At 43.6% G+C, this 14,154-nt stretch overlaps 1 protein-coding gene across 9 annotated transcripts in view; it reads left to right on the top strand.

Moving 5' to 3' along the window:
- Nucleotides 1-14,154, top strand: part of ULK4 (unc-51 like kinase 4) — a 528,243-nt gene that overhangs the window by 285,168 nt on the left and 228,921 nt on the right. For all 9 annotated transcript variants that reach the window (XM_060402096.1, XM_060402095.1, XM_060402097.1 and 6 more), the window contains one exon: nucleotides 9,588-9,693. In XM_060402096.1, the coding sequence (XP_060258079.1) occupies nucleotides 9,588-9,693 (106 nt within the window). The remainder of the gene's footprint in view (nucleotides 1-9,587; nucleotides 9,694-14,154) is intronic.

Below are 14,154 nucleotides of genomic sequence, written 5' to 3'. Positions count from 1 at the left end.
CCATCCCCCTGCTCCCAGCCTGTACTTAGCTCAGAGAGCATGTTGTGGGTCAGGAGGGGCCTGTCTGGCAACACTGCAGGCAGACACACAAAGGGGACACAATCCATCCCTGGGGCCGCGGTCCTGGCCGCTTGCCTTTGGCTCTGTGGCCAGGGTTCTCCCACCTGAACAGCATTGGCGCTGGCCTACTGCATCTGCCTTGAGGCCTTGGGCCCTCCTGGGAGCCCAGAGGATGGAATCTTCCTGCTGCAAGCCTAAATAACGTGAGAGGGCATGGCCGGGAAGCTAAGAGACGTGGTAACCTGCTGGAAGGGTGTCCGCAGCACACTGCCAGGGGTGTTACACAGACCAGGACCCTCGAGCTGCGTGAGCACACCGATTGACAGATGGCTCCAGTTGATCCAGACCCCCGTCTGCGCCAACCGGAACGCATTGCTAATAACTGTTATGTGCGGCTAGAGGGCCTCCACCGTACCTGTCAGTCACATTTAAAATCCATCTGAAACTCTTCTCTCTCATGTCCCTAACCAGAAAGATGGAGGGTGATCCAGCTAAAAGAAGGGAGTTGATTTCATGCCGCCAGGCTCTTGGTCTGAGAACATCATGTGGTTTTGTCTACAGATGGAAGAAGACCCTTTCCAGGTCCCCTCCCCCGACCCCGTCGAGTCTCCTCGGAGCCTGCTAAGTCCCACGAAACCCTGACCACAGGGCAGAGGAGCTGGGTGACTGCTTCGCAGCTGGCAAAGCAGAGGCCCAGCACCAGCTCCCTCACACCCCAGACAGGCCCACTTTGGACCCCCAAATTCTGTCCTTTCTTCCCAGGAAACCCCAGGTGTATATTTATGAGGGAAAATTCATGGACAGAGGAGCCTGGCACAGGCTATAGTCCATGCGGTCCCAAAGAGTCAGACACAGCTCAGCAGCTAACACTCATACATATTTATGAGGTACACGAGTGAGTTCATTTTAAATTACTCTGTGCCCAAGGCCTTGGATTTGCCTTGCTCTGTCATCTCCTGGTTCTTGTTCTCCCACTGTCAGGCCTTGGGATCCCGCCAGGACTTTGAACAAACTGGACTGTGGGAATCAGTGGCCCTCCCTCCCTCCTGGACCTACTGTAACCTCCAGCGCACTCACTCCCCAGACCCCGCGGCCCCAGATGTCAGCCCCAGGAGTGGAGACGAATCTCTCCCGCTTTCGAAAGCAGTAGCTGTCAGCCGTCAGGACGGTGAGGCCAGGGATAGAGACACATTAAGAGATGGCAGTGGGGATGGAAAGCAGATTGAAGAGGGGCTCGGGGAAACCCAGGGCCTGCTGTGGCTGGTTGGATATGGGAGACACGAGTGGAGGCAGTCGTCTCTGGTGATTGTAAGATGCTTGGCTGGGTAGCCGGGCAGCTTGGAGGGTTCGTTAAGATGGAAAACAGAAAAGAGGAAGAGCAAGGGCAAAGGAGCCGAGCTCAGTTTAGATTCCATCGAGTTAGCACTGCTGGTGAAACAACCTTGTGGAAAACTCAATAATATGAAGTGTCCTTCTCCCCACACGTGGACTCAGTGTTGTTTGGGTGCTCTGCAGGCTCCTTTTTCTTAAAAAAAATTTTAAAATTTTTCATTGGAGGACAATTGCATTGCAAATATTGTGTTGGTTTCTGCCACCCATCACCATGAATCAGCCACAGGTATATGTATGTCCCCTCCCTCTTGAATCTCCTCCCACCCCTCCAGGCTGTCACAGAGCTCCAGGTTTCAGCTGCCTGAGTCATACAGCGAATTCCCTCCGGCTATCTATGTTAAATGTGGTAGTGTATGCGGTTCCATGATGCAGGCTCCTTTCTGCAGGCTCCAGATCTCTAGGAGTCTGGCCATGCAGAAGATATGGAAAGGATCGTGGGTTGATGCCACCCTGTGTCCCGTGGCAATGCCTCTGGACCAAGTGCAAGTGCCTGCACAGTCCAGGGACAGGTGGCACAGCAACATAAGCCCGCCCCCCGCCGACCCCGAAATGTTATCTGACCATGTGCACTGTATGGGATATGCTGTGTGTTCATTTCCGAGAGAGCGTGGATGTCACGTGCCGGGTGTGCTTCTACTTCTCATTCTTTCGGTGGCTCCTCCCTAACCTCCCAAGATCGGTTCTTGTCTCCTGATACGTTGTCTTTTGAGTTCCAGCCCACACCAAGGGCGGAAGAGAGTGACCGTGGTTCATTGTTACTGTTGATCGTTAGAGGTATCTCCTACCTTGACTGTTGAGACCCCAGCCCAACATTTTCATCTGAAGTCTTCTGGCGCCACTTCCACCTTCATATGTTGGAAGGGAGTCTAACGCTGTGTTTACAAGTGAGAGCGCTTTAGGAAGGCTGATTGCTTTACAGCGGCATTTCCTTGCTGTGCCCTTGGTGTTGCAGAGCTGTCCTCTTTAAGCACTGAAGCAATTAGTTTCAAGAAGGCTGATTCTTCAGGGTCCAGTGCTCTCCTGCCTTTCATTTGCTGAAGCTGTACGTCTTAATGAAGTTGTTTCATCTATGTTGCCAAACGCTAGAATTTTGCGGCTTCAATTCTAATTATCTCTACTGGCAAATGCTATGTTTTATTAGAACTCTCAAGTGCCCTGTTTATTAAATGTCCGCACACTGTGGTGTTGGGCGCACAAATTAGGTCAGCTCTCCTTATTGGATTCTGGACGGAGGGGTTGAAGATTTTCATCATAATCCTCAGGTGCAGTAGGATCGTCTTGGGTGTCTTTGTGGGAGGGCAGTGCTGGCTTCTTCTCCCGTGAGCTCAGCTTCCATTCTTGCCCCTCCGCCAGTGCTGACACTTAGTGTCTTAGTCCTGTGACTGTTGACTGTGGGGCTACTGTGTAACTTCATTCTTGGGTGTGGTACGCTCATTCTTTTCTGTCCTATAGTTGCCAAATATACCTACATCTTGCTTCCTGGGTTGCATATCTCATGATAGGCCGTCCATATTAAGGGCTCTTTTGAAGCCAGGAGGTCCCAGTGGTCGTAACACAGTGCTGGGCATATTGTAGCCAGAGAAGTTAGAGGGCAGTGTTAGAACACAGCCTCAAATCAGTCTTTCTGTCCTCTCTCCACCCCCTGCTCCAGAGTCCTTTACGTCCCTGGCCCTCGTGTCGTGTTGGTTAACCTGGGACGGGCTGACTAGTGACCCTGAGGTCCTGCGCTCCGCCCTCCTGCTCCATCAGTGTTGTCACTAGGCAGCGTTGCTTGGTGATAAAGGGTCACCTTCCATCTCCTAGATTGAATCCCAGCCTCACAATCAGGAAGCTTGGTGATCTTTGGTGAGTGACACTTCACCTCCCTAACCTCAGAGCCCTTAGCTACGAGAAGGGGAGATTTGTAGCCACTTCGGAGTTTTGGTGAGGATTAAATGAGACGATACAGGTGGAGGGCTTGAGGTGCGGGCCATGGCATTCAGTCCCTTATCAGTGTATTTTCACCTCTGCCTTGTCCATGCTTGGGCTCACATGGCTGCTCTGCCGCCGTCAGCACAGAAGCTGCTGGTGTCCCGGCCCCTGATCCTGTGCCAGAGGCCCTGTTTTGGGTCATTAAATGTTTCCCTCCCTCCTTACACTGCTCTTACTGAATGTGTTGGAGCTCAGTGGTGTGGACCCCTTGTTTTGTTGGTGAGCCATGGGACTCTTTTTAGGGAAAGGTGCTGTCTTAGAGGAACATCTAATGAAGACACAGCCTTTAATCAGCGTTGTCCCTCCCCTCCATCTCTGGCCTGTGGTCTTTGAATCAAACTTGTGGTTCCTTTCCTCTTTACACTAATCTTCCAGGGTCCCTACGTATTTATCCTGATGTCTTCTCCCTTCATATAATTCTCTACTCTGCCTTTGAAAGAAATACGATGTTTTTCACAGCATAACTTATCCCCTGTGGGCTATGAATGTGGTTGTGAACTGCAGAAAGAAATCTTATTAAAGTTGCTAAGAGAAGTGAAATAGCTCAATTTGATAGAAATTAATAGAAGTGTGCTTAATTCACATTCACACCGTCTCACCTGCTCTTCTCATGTCTTGAGCACTGTTTTTTGGGGAAATTAACTTCCAGGCCACAGCAGTTACTGTCTGATTTCCCCTAGAGAACCACATCGTTTCCTTGAGCAGGTACAGTCACTAGGTTCTATGGTTTCTCTCTTTCAAACTAAGTAAGAAGCATTCTTGTAGGTACAAGAAGGAAGAAGTGAATAAAATTTTAGCAAATCCCCTGTTTTATATCGAACAAAGTTCATGGTCTGTGAATGGTTTAAAAATCAATAGCAAAGAAATTAAAACAAAGTGTTTTGAATAATGGCTGAAATAGAAAAGGAGCCATGTCTCCCAGTCTGGTTGTAGGATCTTTGGTCTCTATTCTCTGCATCAGATATTGTGCCCTGAGCATTTCCAGTGATAAGGTTGGTGGGGGCTCTTGATAGCCAGAGTGCACCTTTATGCCCTTCTACGGATGGAGCACTGTGGGGCTGACAGAGCCCCTCCTTCTCCAGTGACTGCAAACTCCAGGCCAAGAGTCTCAGGACTTAACTGGCTGGGGTATGGTCCTGGGCTCTTAGTATTCAGGGGTAATGGAGGTTTGAAAAGTTAGCTTTGTACTTAAAGAAAATGCCTTTATCAACAAGTGACGCTCACTTTTGAGCACCAGGAAAAACTGAAGTATTGACTTTACAACAAGCCAAAAATACCTCCAAGAACATAAAAATGTCATATATAGTCACAAAAATATGTTTATGAAAGGAACAGTGGATTTATCTCTAGTAAAACTGACCTATATTTTCCGACACACTGGCCTTTGAACAAGGACTGGTATAATTTTGCCAAATGGAAACAAGAGATTTATTACTATCTTTATTCTTCACAAGAATAAGTTTCCTTTGTATCGTTAGCTACTTTATCATGAGTAACATGTCATGTCATCTTGGTGCTTATTAATCACCCTTTCCCTCCAACCAGTTGTAAGAATAATTGGATGAAATTGGTGGTAGCCCACTGCTTCCACATTAATATTCTTAAGCTGGTGTCAGTGAAACAGTCAAACATGAACATCTACTTTAATACCTGTGTTTCCAAAGAATAGTACTTTCCAAGCATTGATATTTGGAGAGCTGACCTTTTGTAGATGATTAGGCTCAAGAAGTAGAGTGACTCCCATTGTTGGGGTGTACATGTCTGTTGACTGCAGTTTAGAGCCCGATGCTATGTCGATTTTTGTGTGTGTGTGTGTGTGTTTGTGAGCTTTTCAAAACTGTGTTCATCAAGGGACTCTGAGCAGCTCTGCTGAATGTCCTCATTCTGAGGCCTAGGCTATTGGCGCATCTTCCCTCCAGACTGGCCACGAGGCAGAGGAAGGATAGGACCGTGAAGCCATCTCTAGCCCTTAAAACTTCTGCCCAAATGAGTCCAATTTGCCAAAGCCAGTCTTTGGGGCAACTCTAAGTATGAGTGGGCAGGAAAGGGCCATCCTCCTATATATCTAGGTGGGGAAAGTGGGAATTGTGTACATTTGTAGTGACCAACTCAAAGTCACAAGTGCAGATTCTTGACTAAAATGGAAAGCTGGCTCCCTGAAAAGACCTGTAATATAGGGAAGGCTTTGGTGAGTCTGATCAAGAAGAGGGAGGAGATAATGTAAAAGGTGACGTCACTCAGCTCAGAGAAGATAGGTAAAGACAGGAGAGGTAGTTCTGTATGATTCTGTTACAGTATGTTTGAAAACTTGGGGCATTTTAGATGATTTTCTTAGAAAATGGACATAAAGTTGGATCAATATTGATGCTAAGATGTTTTTGAAAAAAATATTTGAAGATAAATACACTAAAATCAGTAAAAATACACTGATCCAGTTGCTTTTATTAAATACTAGGGAGTTCTACCATCTCGCCCAGAAATTGATATTAGATGCACAATAAATATTTGTGGAATAAAATGAAGGGACAAGGGATATCATCAAACTGATACTAAATTCAGGTGAGGATGTAACTCATAGGCCACTAACACTGGAGAATACTGATGTCAATTCAGTTCAGTCACTCAGTAGTGTCCAACTCTTTGTGACCCCATGGAGTGCAGCACATCAGGCTTCCCTGATAAGTAGCTTCAGTCGTGTCCAACTCTGTGCAACCCCATGGACGGCAGCCCACCAGGCTCCCCCATCCCTAGGATTCTCCAGGCAAAAACACTGGAGTGGGTTGCCATTTCCTTCCCATTACCAACTCCCGGAGCCTACTCAAACTCATGTCTATCGCGTCAATGATGCCATCCAACCATCTCATCCTTTGTCGTCCCCTTCTCCTCCCGACTTCAGTCTTTCCCAGCATAAGGGTCTTTTCCAGTGAGTTGGTCCTTTGCATCAGGTGGTCAAAGTACTGGAGTTTCAGCTTCAGCATCAGTCCTTCCAATGAATATTCAGGACTGATATCCTTTAGGATGGATTGGTTTCATCTCCTTGCAGTCCAAGGAACTTTCAAGAGTCTTCTCCGATACCACAGTTCAAAAGCACCAATTCTTTGTTGCTCAGCTTTCTTTATGATCCAACTCTCACATCCGTACATGACCACTGGAAAACCATAGCCTTAACTAGATGGACCTTTGTTGATAAAGTAATGTCTCTACTTTTTAATATGCTGTCTAGGGTGGTCATAGCTTTTCTTCTAAGAAGCAAGTGTCTTTTAATTTCATGGCTGCAGTCACCATCTGCAGTGATTTTGGAGCCCGAGAAAATAAAGTCTCTCACTGTTTCCATTGTTTCCCTGTCTATTTGCCATGAAGTGATGGGACTGGATGCCATGATCTTAGTTTTCTGAATGTTGAGTTTTAAGCCAACACTCTCATCTTTTCACTTTCATCAAGAGGCTCTTTAGTTCTTCTTCACTTTCTGCCATAAGGATGGTGTCATCTGCGTATCTGAGGTTATTGATGACCTGATGGTCAAAACCGAAATCAGATTGATTATAGTCTTTGAAGCCAAAGATGGAGAAGCTCTATACAGTCAGCAAAAACAAGACTAGGAGCTGACTGTGGCTCAGATCATGAATGCCTTATTGCCAAATTCAGACTTAAATTGAAGAAAGTAGGGAAAACCACTAGACCATTCAGATATGACCTAAATCAAATCCCTTACAATTATACAGTGGAAGTGACAAAGAGATTCAAGGGATTAGATCTGATAGAGTGCCTGAAGAACTATGGACGGAGGTTCGTGGCATTGTACAGGAGGCAGGGATCAAGACCATCCCCAAGAAAAAGATGCAAAAAGGCAAAATGGTTGTTTGACGAGGCTTTACAAAGAGCTGAGAAAAGAAGAGACACTACAGGCAAAGGAGGAAAGGAAAGGTATACCCATTTGAATGCCGAATTCCAAAGAATAGCAATGAGATGAAAAAGCCTTCCTCTGCAATCAATGCAGAGAAATAGAGGAAAACAATAGAGTGGGAAAGACTAGAGATCTCTTCAAGAAAATTAAAGATACCAAGGGAACATTTCATGCAAAGATGAGCACAATAAAGGACAGAAATGGTATGGACCTAACAGAAGCAGAAGATATTAAGAAGAGGTAGCAAGAATACACAGAAGAACTATACAAAAAAGATCTTCATGACCCAGATAATCACGGTGTGATCATTCACACAGAGCCAGACATCTTGGAATGCAAAGTCAACTGGGCCTTAGAAAGTATCACTATGAACAAAGCTAGTGGAGGTGATGGAATTCCAGTTGAGCTATTTCAAATCCTAAAGATGATGCTGTGAAAGTGCTGTGCTCAATATGCCAGCAAATTTGGAAAACTCAGGAGTGGAGTTTTCAGGACCGGAAAAGGTCAGTTTTCATTCCAATCCCAAAGAAAGGCAATGCCAGAGAATGTTCAAACTACCGCACAATTGTACTCATCTCACATGCTAGCAAAGTAATGCTCAAAATTCTCCAAGCCAGGCTTCAACAGTACATGAACCATGAACTTCCCATATGTTCAAGTTGGATTCAAAGAAGGCAGAGGAACCAGAGATCAACTTGCCAACATCCGCTGGATCATGGAAAAAGCAAGAGAGTTCCAGAAAAACATCTACTTCTGCTTTATTAACTATGCCAAAGCCTTTGACTGTGTGGATCACAACAAACTGTGGAAAATTCTTAAAAGAGATGGGAATACCAGACTACCTTATCTGCCTCCTGAGAAATCTGTATGCAGGTCAGGAAGCGACAGTTAGAACTGGACATGGAACCACAGACTGGTTACAGATCGGAAAAGGAGTACGTCAAGGCTGTATATTGTCACCCTGCTTATTTAACTTATATGCAGAGTACATCATGCAAAGTGCCAGGCTGCATGAACATTGATGTGACTATTCCAAAACAAACAAGCAAATAGAACCTGGCAATATAATAAAAGTACCAGTCCAGATGTGGTCAGATGCGGTCTTCTGAAGGAGGTATGCCTTACTTTGTTTAAAGTTGTAACCTTCCCCTGCAGCACCCCCAAACTGCTGTCCCCTGTCCTGTCTCCTCTTGCAGTGTGTTTCATCCTTTAACATAGAATGTATTTGTTGTCTTCTTCCACTGCTACATGTAAATTCCACAAGGGTGGAGCTGCTCTTTTGGAAATTAAAAAAAAATTTTGGTCTCTTTTATTCACTGATATAAGCCAAGTACCTAAAACAGTGGGCACTTTGTAAATAAAAGTTGTAAAAAAGACTTAATTCTCAATGCAACATGGGATCCTGGACTGGATCCTGGGACAGAAAAGGATGTTAGCAGAAAATGTGACATTTGAGTAGTCTTTAGTTTTGTTATTAGCACTGTACTGGTGGTACCTTCGTTTTGATCAATGTATGTTGGTTGGATAAGATGCTAACGGGGGAAGCTCGGTGAAGGGTGTATGGAGACTCTGTATGCTGTCTTTATAACTCTGCTGTGACTCTAAAAGTATTTGAAAAGAAAATCTTTGGGATCCCTTAAAAAGTTAGAAAGACGTTATCTTTTGTGTCTTGTCAATGAGAAATTGGACCAAAGTCACTCCCTGCTATGCGATGTGAAGCGTTAGGGGAGCAGAGTTCACTCCTCCAGGTCCCCGTATAGCTCATTACACTGAAGCAGTGCTGCAGTAAGGCATATTCAGCGTCACCAGCCAGGTGTAAGAGTGGGGAAGGAAGACAGCGGTAACAGTCGACTCTCAAAGCGGCAGAAATGTTCCTTTAAGAAGGTTTCCTTTTGTGATCTCAAAGTCCCTTTCAGGTGTGGTTTTGTAAGTTCCACGTGCTAGATCTCTAGTCACTCCGACTCCTTAGTTGCCCGTCAGAGGCCCCGAGGGCAGAGTGCTGTCCCTCAGCGCGTGGGCAGGGGACAGCACGCAACCATGCTGTGCCCTGTGTGGTTCACGCTGCCTCCCAGCTCACCTGACTCACCGATGGGACCTTAACACAGAGCAAACTGTGCCCCATTCGAGTGGAAAAAGATAATCACCCAGCCTTGTGCAAAGAATGAAGGGAGGTTGGCCGTGTGACCATTTGTCTTTTTTATGATGTAATGATGTTACTCTGTTTCTGTACAGTTATGATGAAAATGGTACTCTGTTGCAGGAACATCAGGAGAACATTCTGGGTAACACCATGCAAAGTGTGGTTGCATTGCTCAACAATCTGGTTGCCTGCAAAGGTTCGAATATGAAGCTACTTTATGAACAAGGTAAATGCTTCTTAGAATTCATCTTTGATTATGTTGAATTTTGCCTATTTGTAAGTTTCTTCATCTCACATAGTAGATAGTTAACAAGTACTACTTCGAGTTGATCCATCAAAATAGATGCTTAAAGGTCTACAAATAATGATAATATTACCAGCACAAATGGGAAGTCTGGTTGGATTGTGATAGTGTCTCAGAGTTAATTCATTCTCGTTCATGGCACAAAATCAATAGGCATCCACAGATGATCGATCAAGAAATGGAAATGTAAGCATCCTATGTAGACTTTTTGCTGCCAATCAAAATAAAAACATATATGGTCAAAATCACCTTGGAAAATGAGACTGGGTGAGTTGAGGGTGGCTTTACTTTACATCTTATGCATATCTGTAATACTGAAATGAAAAACTTTTAAAAGTTTTTAAAGAGCTCAATTGAAGAGTTCAATTTTTTTAAAAATTTGTTTTAGGTTTAAAACCAAATTGGGAGGGCAGTACAGAAATTTCCCATATAACCCCTGTCCCCACACATGCAGCACATACTCCGTTATCAATATCACTCACCAAAGTGGTATTTTTTTTTTTTTTTGCCAAAGATAAATGTACACTAATATCATAATCACCCAGAGTTCATAGTTTACATTCAGGGTCACTCTTGATGTTGTATTTTCTCTGTGTTTGGACAAATGTATAACGACGTTTGGGATTTCCCCAGTGACTCAACAATAAGGTACTCGCCTGCAATGCAGGGGGCGCAGGAGACACAGGTTCAGTCCCTTGGTCAGGAACATCTCCTGGAAGGGTGCATAGCAACCCACTCTAGTATTCTTGCCAGGAAAATCCCATGGACACGGGAGCGTAGCAGGCTTCTGTCCATGGGGTCACAAAGAGTCAGATGCAGCCGAAGTGCCTGAGCACGCATGCATAATAACATATATCCATCGTTATTACATGGTGCAGTGCATTTTCATCGCCCTAACAGTCCTCTGTGCTCTACCTGTTCATCCCCACTGCCTTCTGCAACCACTGATCTGTTTACTGTCTACATCGTTTTGCCCCTTCCAGAACATCATAAAGTTAGAATCATACAATATGTCACCTTTTCAGATTGGCTTCTTTCACTTAGTAATATTTATTTAAGGCTCTTCCATGTGTTTCCATGGTTTGATGGCTCATTTCATTTTAGTGTGAATAAAATTCTCTGTTGTCTGGAGGTACTGCAGTTTGTTAATCCATTCACCTAATGACATTTTGTTTGCTTCCAGACTTCAGCAATTATGAATAAAGCTGTTATAAATATATGTATTAAGATTTTTGTGTGGACATAAGTTTTAAACTCCTCTAGGTAAATACCAAGGAGTGCACTTGCTAATAGTATGCTGATTATTTCATTTTTTAAGGGATGCCAAACTGTCTTCCAGTGTAGCTATACCATTGTGCATTCCCAAAGTGAATGAGCGTTTCTGTTCCTCGATACCCTCGCCAGCACGGGGTGTTGTCAGTGTTCTGGATTTTGGACGTTCTGTGTCATGGTAGCTCCTTGTTTTAATTTCCCTTTCTCTGATGGTAGACGATGTGAAGCATTTTCTTATATTCTTGTTTCCCATTTGTATATCTTCTCTCAAGAGTTCTTTGCATATATTGGATAAAGTCCTTTATCAGACGTGTCCTTCTCAAATATTTTCTCCCAATCTGTGGCTTGTGTTTTAATTCTTTTGGAAAGCCACAGTTTTAGTTTTATCCAGTTTATCAATTTTTTTTAATGGATCGTGTCCATGGTGTTATAATCTCAAAAGTCCAGTTTATCAATTTTGTTTTTATGGATCGTGTTCGTGGTGTTATTATCTCAAAAGTCTTCACCATAATCTTCACCATACCCAATGTCGTCTAGGTTTTCTCCTACATTATTGTCTAGGAGTTTTGTAGTTTTGAATTTTTACAATTAGGCCTGTGATCCATTGTGACTTACTTTTTGTGAAGGGTACAAGGTAGATTTTTTTTTTTTTTTGGTATGTTGCTGTTCCAGCACTGTTTGTTGGGGAGACTGTCTTCGCTCCATTGTGTTGCCTTTGCTCCTTTGTCAAAGGTCATTTAACTGTATTTATCCAAGTCTGTTACTGGGCTCTCTATTCTCTTCCATTGACCTGTTTGCTTTATACTTTCACCAGTACCCACTGTCTTGATGACTGTAGCTTTAAGGTAAGTCTTGAAGTCAGGTAGAATCAGTCCTTCACTTTGGTTCTTCTCCTTAATATAAACTTAAGAATCAGCTTGTTGATACTCATAAAATAACTTGCTTGGACTTTGATTGGGATTGCACTGAATCTTGGAGAAGGCAATGGCACCCTACTCCAGTACTCTTGCCTGGAGAATCCCATGGATGGAGGAGCCTGGTAGGCTGCAGTCCATGGGGTTGCGAAGAGTTGGACACGACTGAGTGACTTCACTTTCACTTTTCACTTTCATACATTGGAGAAGGAAATGGCAACCCACTCCAGTGTTCTTGCTTGGAGAACCCCAGGGACTGGGGAGCCTGGTGGGCTGCTGTCTATGGGGTCACACAGAGTCAGACACAACTGAAGTGACTTAGCAGCAGCAGCATTGAATCTATGGATCAAGTTGGTAATATGGTTACATCTTAAACACAGTGTTTACTGCTTTTATATTAATAAAATCTCTCATTTGAATGTTCATGAAAATAAGACTTGGATAGGATCAATGAATAAAAAAATCCAAGATAAACGGATAAAATCTTTAAGGATCAGTGAATAAAAAAAACCCAAGATCGGTGGATAAAAATCTTTAAGTCACGGTTCTGATTCCCCCCTCCTCAACATTTAGAGTTGTGTTTCTATTGGTCACTATACCTAAATGTTGGAAATGTGTTTTTTTCTCCCTTAAGAAGAATGTGCATTTTCAACAATAATAAATATTGCCAAGAGTTGAGGGATTTTAGTACATTGAAACATTTATCGTTTTATACAGCAGCATCCTATTTTGTTTTATGGGTTCAGTTCAGTTCCTCAGTCATGTCTGACTGTGACCCCTTGAACTGCAGCACGCCAGGCCTGCCTGTCCATCACCAACTCCCAGAGTTTACCCAGACCTATGTCCATTGAGTCGGTGATGCCATCCAACCATATCATCCTCTGTTGTCCCTTTCTCCTCCCTCTTTCAGTCTTTCCTAGCCTCAGGCTCTTTTTAAGTGAGTCAGTTCTTTGCATCAGGTGGCCAAAATATTGGAGTTTCAGCTTCAGCATCAGTCCTTCCAGTGAACACCCAGGACTGATCTCCTTTAGGATGGACTGGTTGGATCTCTGTGTAGTCCAAGGGACTCGCAAGAGTCTTCTCCAACACCATGGTTCAAAAGCATCAATTCTTCTGTGCTCAGCTTTCTTTATAGTCCAACTCTCACATCCATACATAACTACTAGAAAAACCATAGCCTTGACTAGATGGACCTTTGTTGACAAAGTAATGTCTCTGCTTTCTAATATGCTGTCTACGTTGGTCATAGCTTTCTTCCAAGGAACAACTGTCTTTTAATTTCATGGCTGCAGTCACCATCTGCAGTGATTTTGGAGCCCAGAAAAATAAAGTCAGCCACTGTTTCCACCAGTAATCTAATGGGTATGGGTAATTTCCAATCTTTTGCTTTTGCAGACAGTTCTGTAATGAATAACCTTAAGCCCACATTCCTTCACATGGGAGCAGGACTATCTACAGAGTAAATTCCTGGGGTTAGAATCACTAGATCAAGGGGTATCTGCTGCTGCTAAGTCACGTCAGTCGTGTCCGACTCTGTGCAACTCCATAGACGGCCGCCCACCAGGCTCCCCCGTCCCTGTGATTCTCCAGGCAAGAACACTGGAGTGGGTTGCCATTTCCTTCTCAAGGGGTATATATGTTTGTAATTTCCATGGGTAGTGACAGGTTATTGTAAGCAGCCTGACAGTTTATATTTCCATCAGGGCACATGAGATTACTTGTCTCTGGATCTAAGAGCATATTATGTTTTCCCATTTGTTTGACTTACTGTCTTTATAGTTTTCTTTATATAGGCCATATGTATTTCTTCCTGTTTATCTCTCCCCAGGTATTTTATCCTTTTTTACTTGCTATCAGAAATAAGGAATTTTCTACCAGTATAGTTCTCAATTATTTTTTTTTTAAGTATGTGTTTGAAAGTTTTTTTTTTTTTCCTGTTTATTAACTTTGTCCCTAGGTTTATTCTCTTATTACTTTCCATAGTGATGGCTTAGATGATTCTCTTTACTTTCTGGTTATGTAATAATAACGAATGCAAATAGAGACAGTCTTTAATTTTTATAGTTCTACTTTTTCTCTCTAGTCCAATTACGAGATTCAAAGAGAATAATATAGAGGATATCTTGGTATTGCCTCAGAATCTTTTTTCTGGTTAAGGAAGTGTTTACATTTTCTCTTTTGCAATCAAGAATGAATA

The sequence above is a fragment of the Ovis aries genome, chromosome 19 (assembly GCF_016772045.2).
Source record: "Ovis aries strain OAR_USU_Benz2616 breed Rambouillet chromosome 19, ARS-UI_Ramb_v3.0, whole genome shotgun sequence".
Taxonomy (NCBI): domain Eukaryota; kingdom Metazoa; phylum Chordata; class Mammalia; order Artiodactyla; family Bovidae; genus Ovis; species Ovis aries.
Note: the sequence above shows the minus strand (reverse complement) of the source record. Positions and strands in the feature narration are given on the sequence as shown.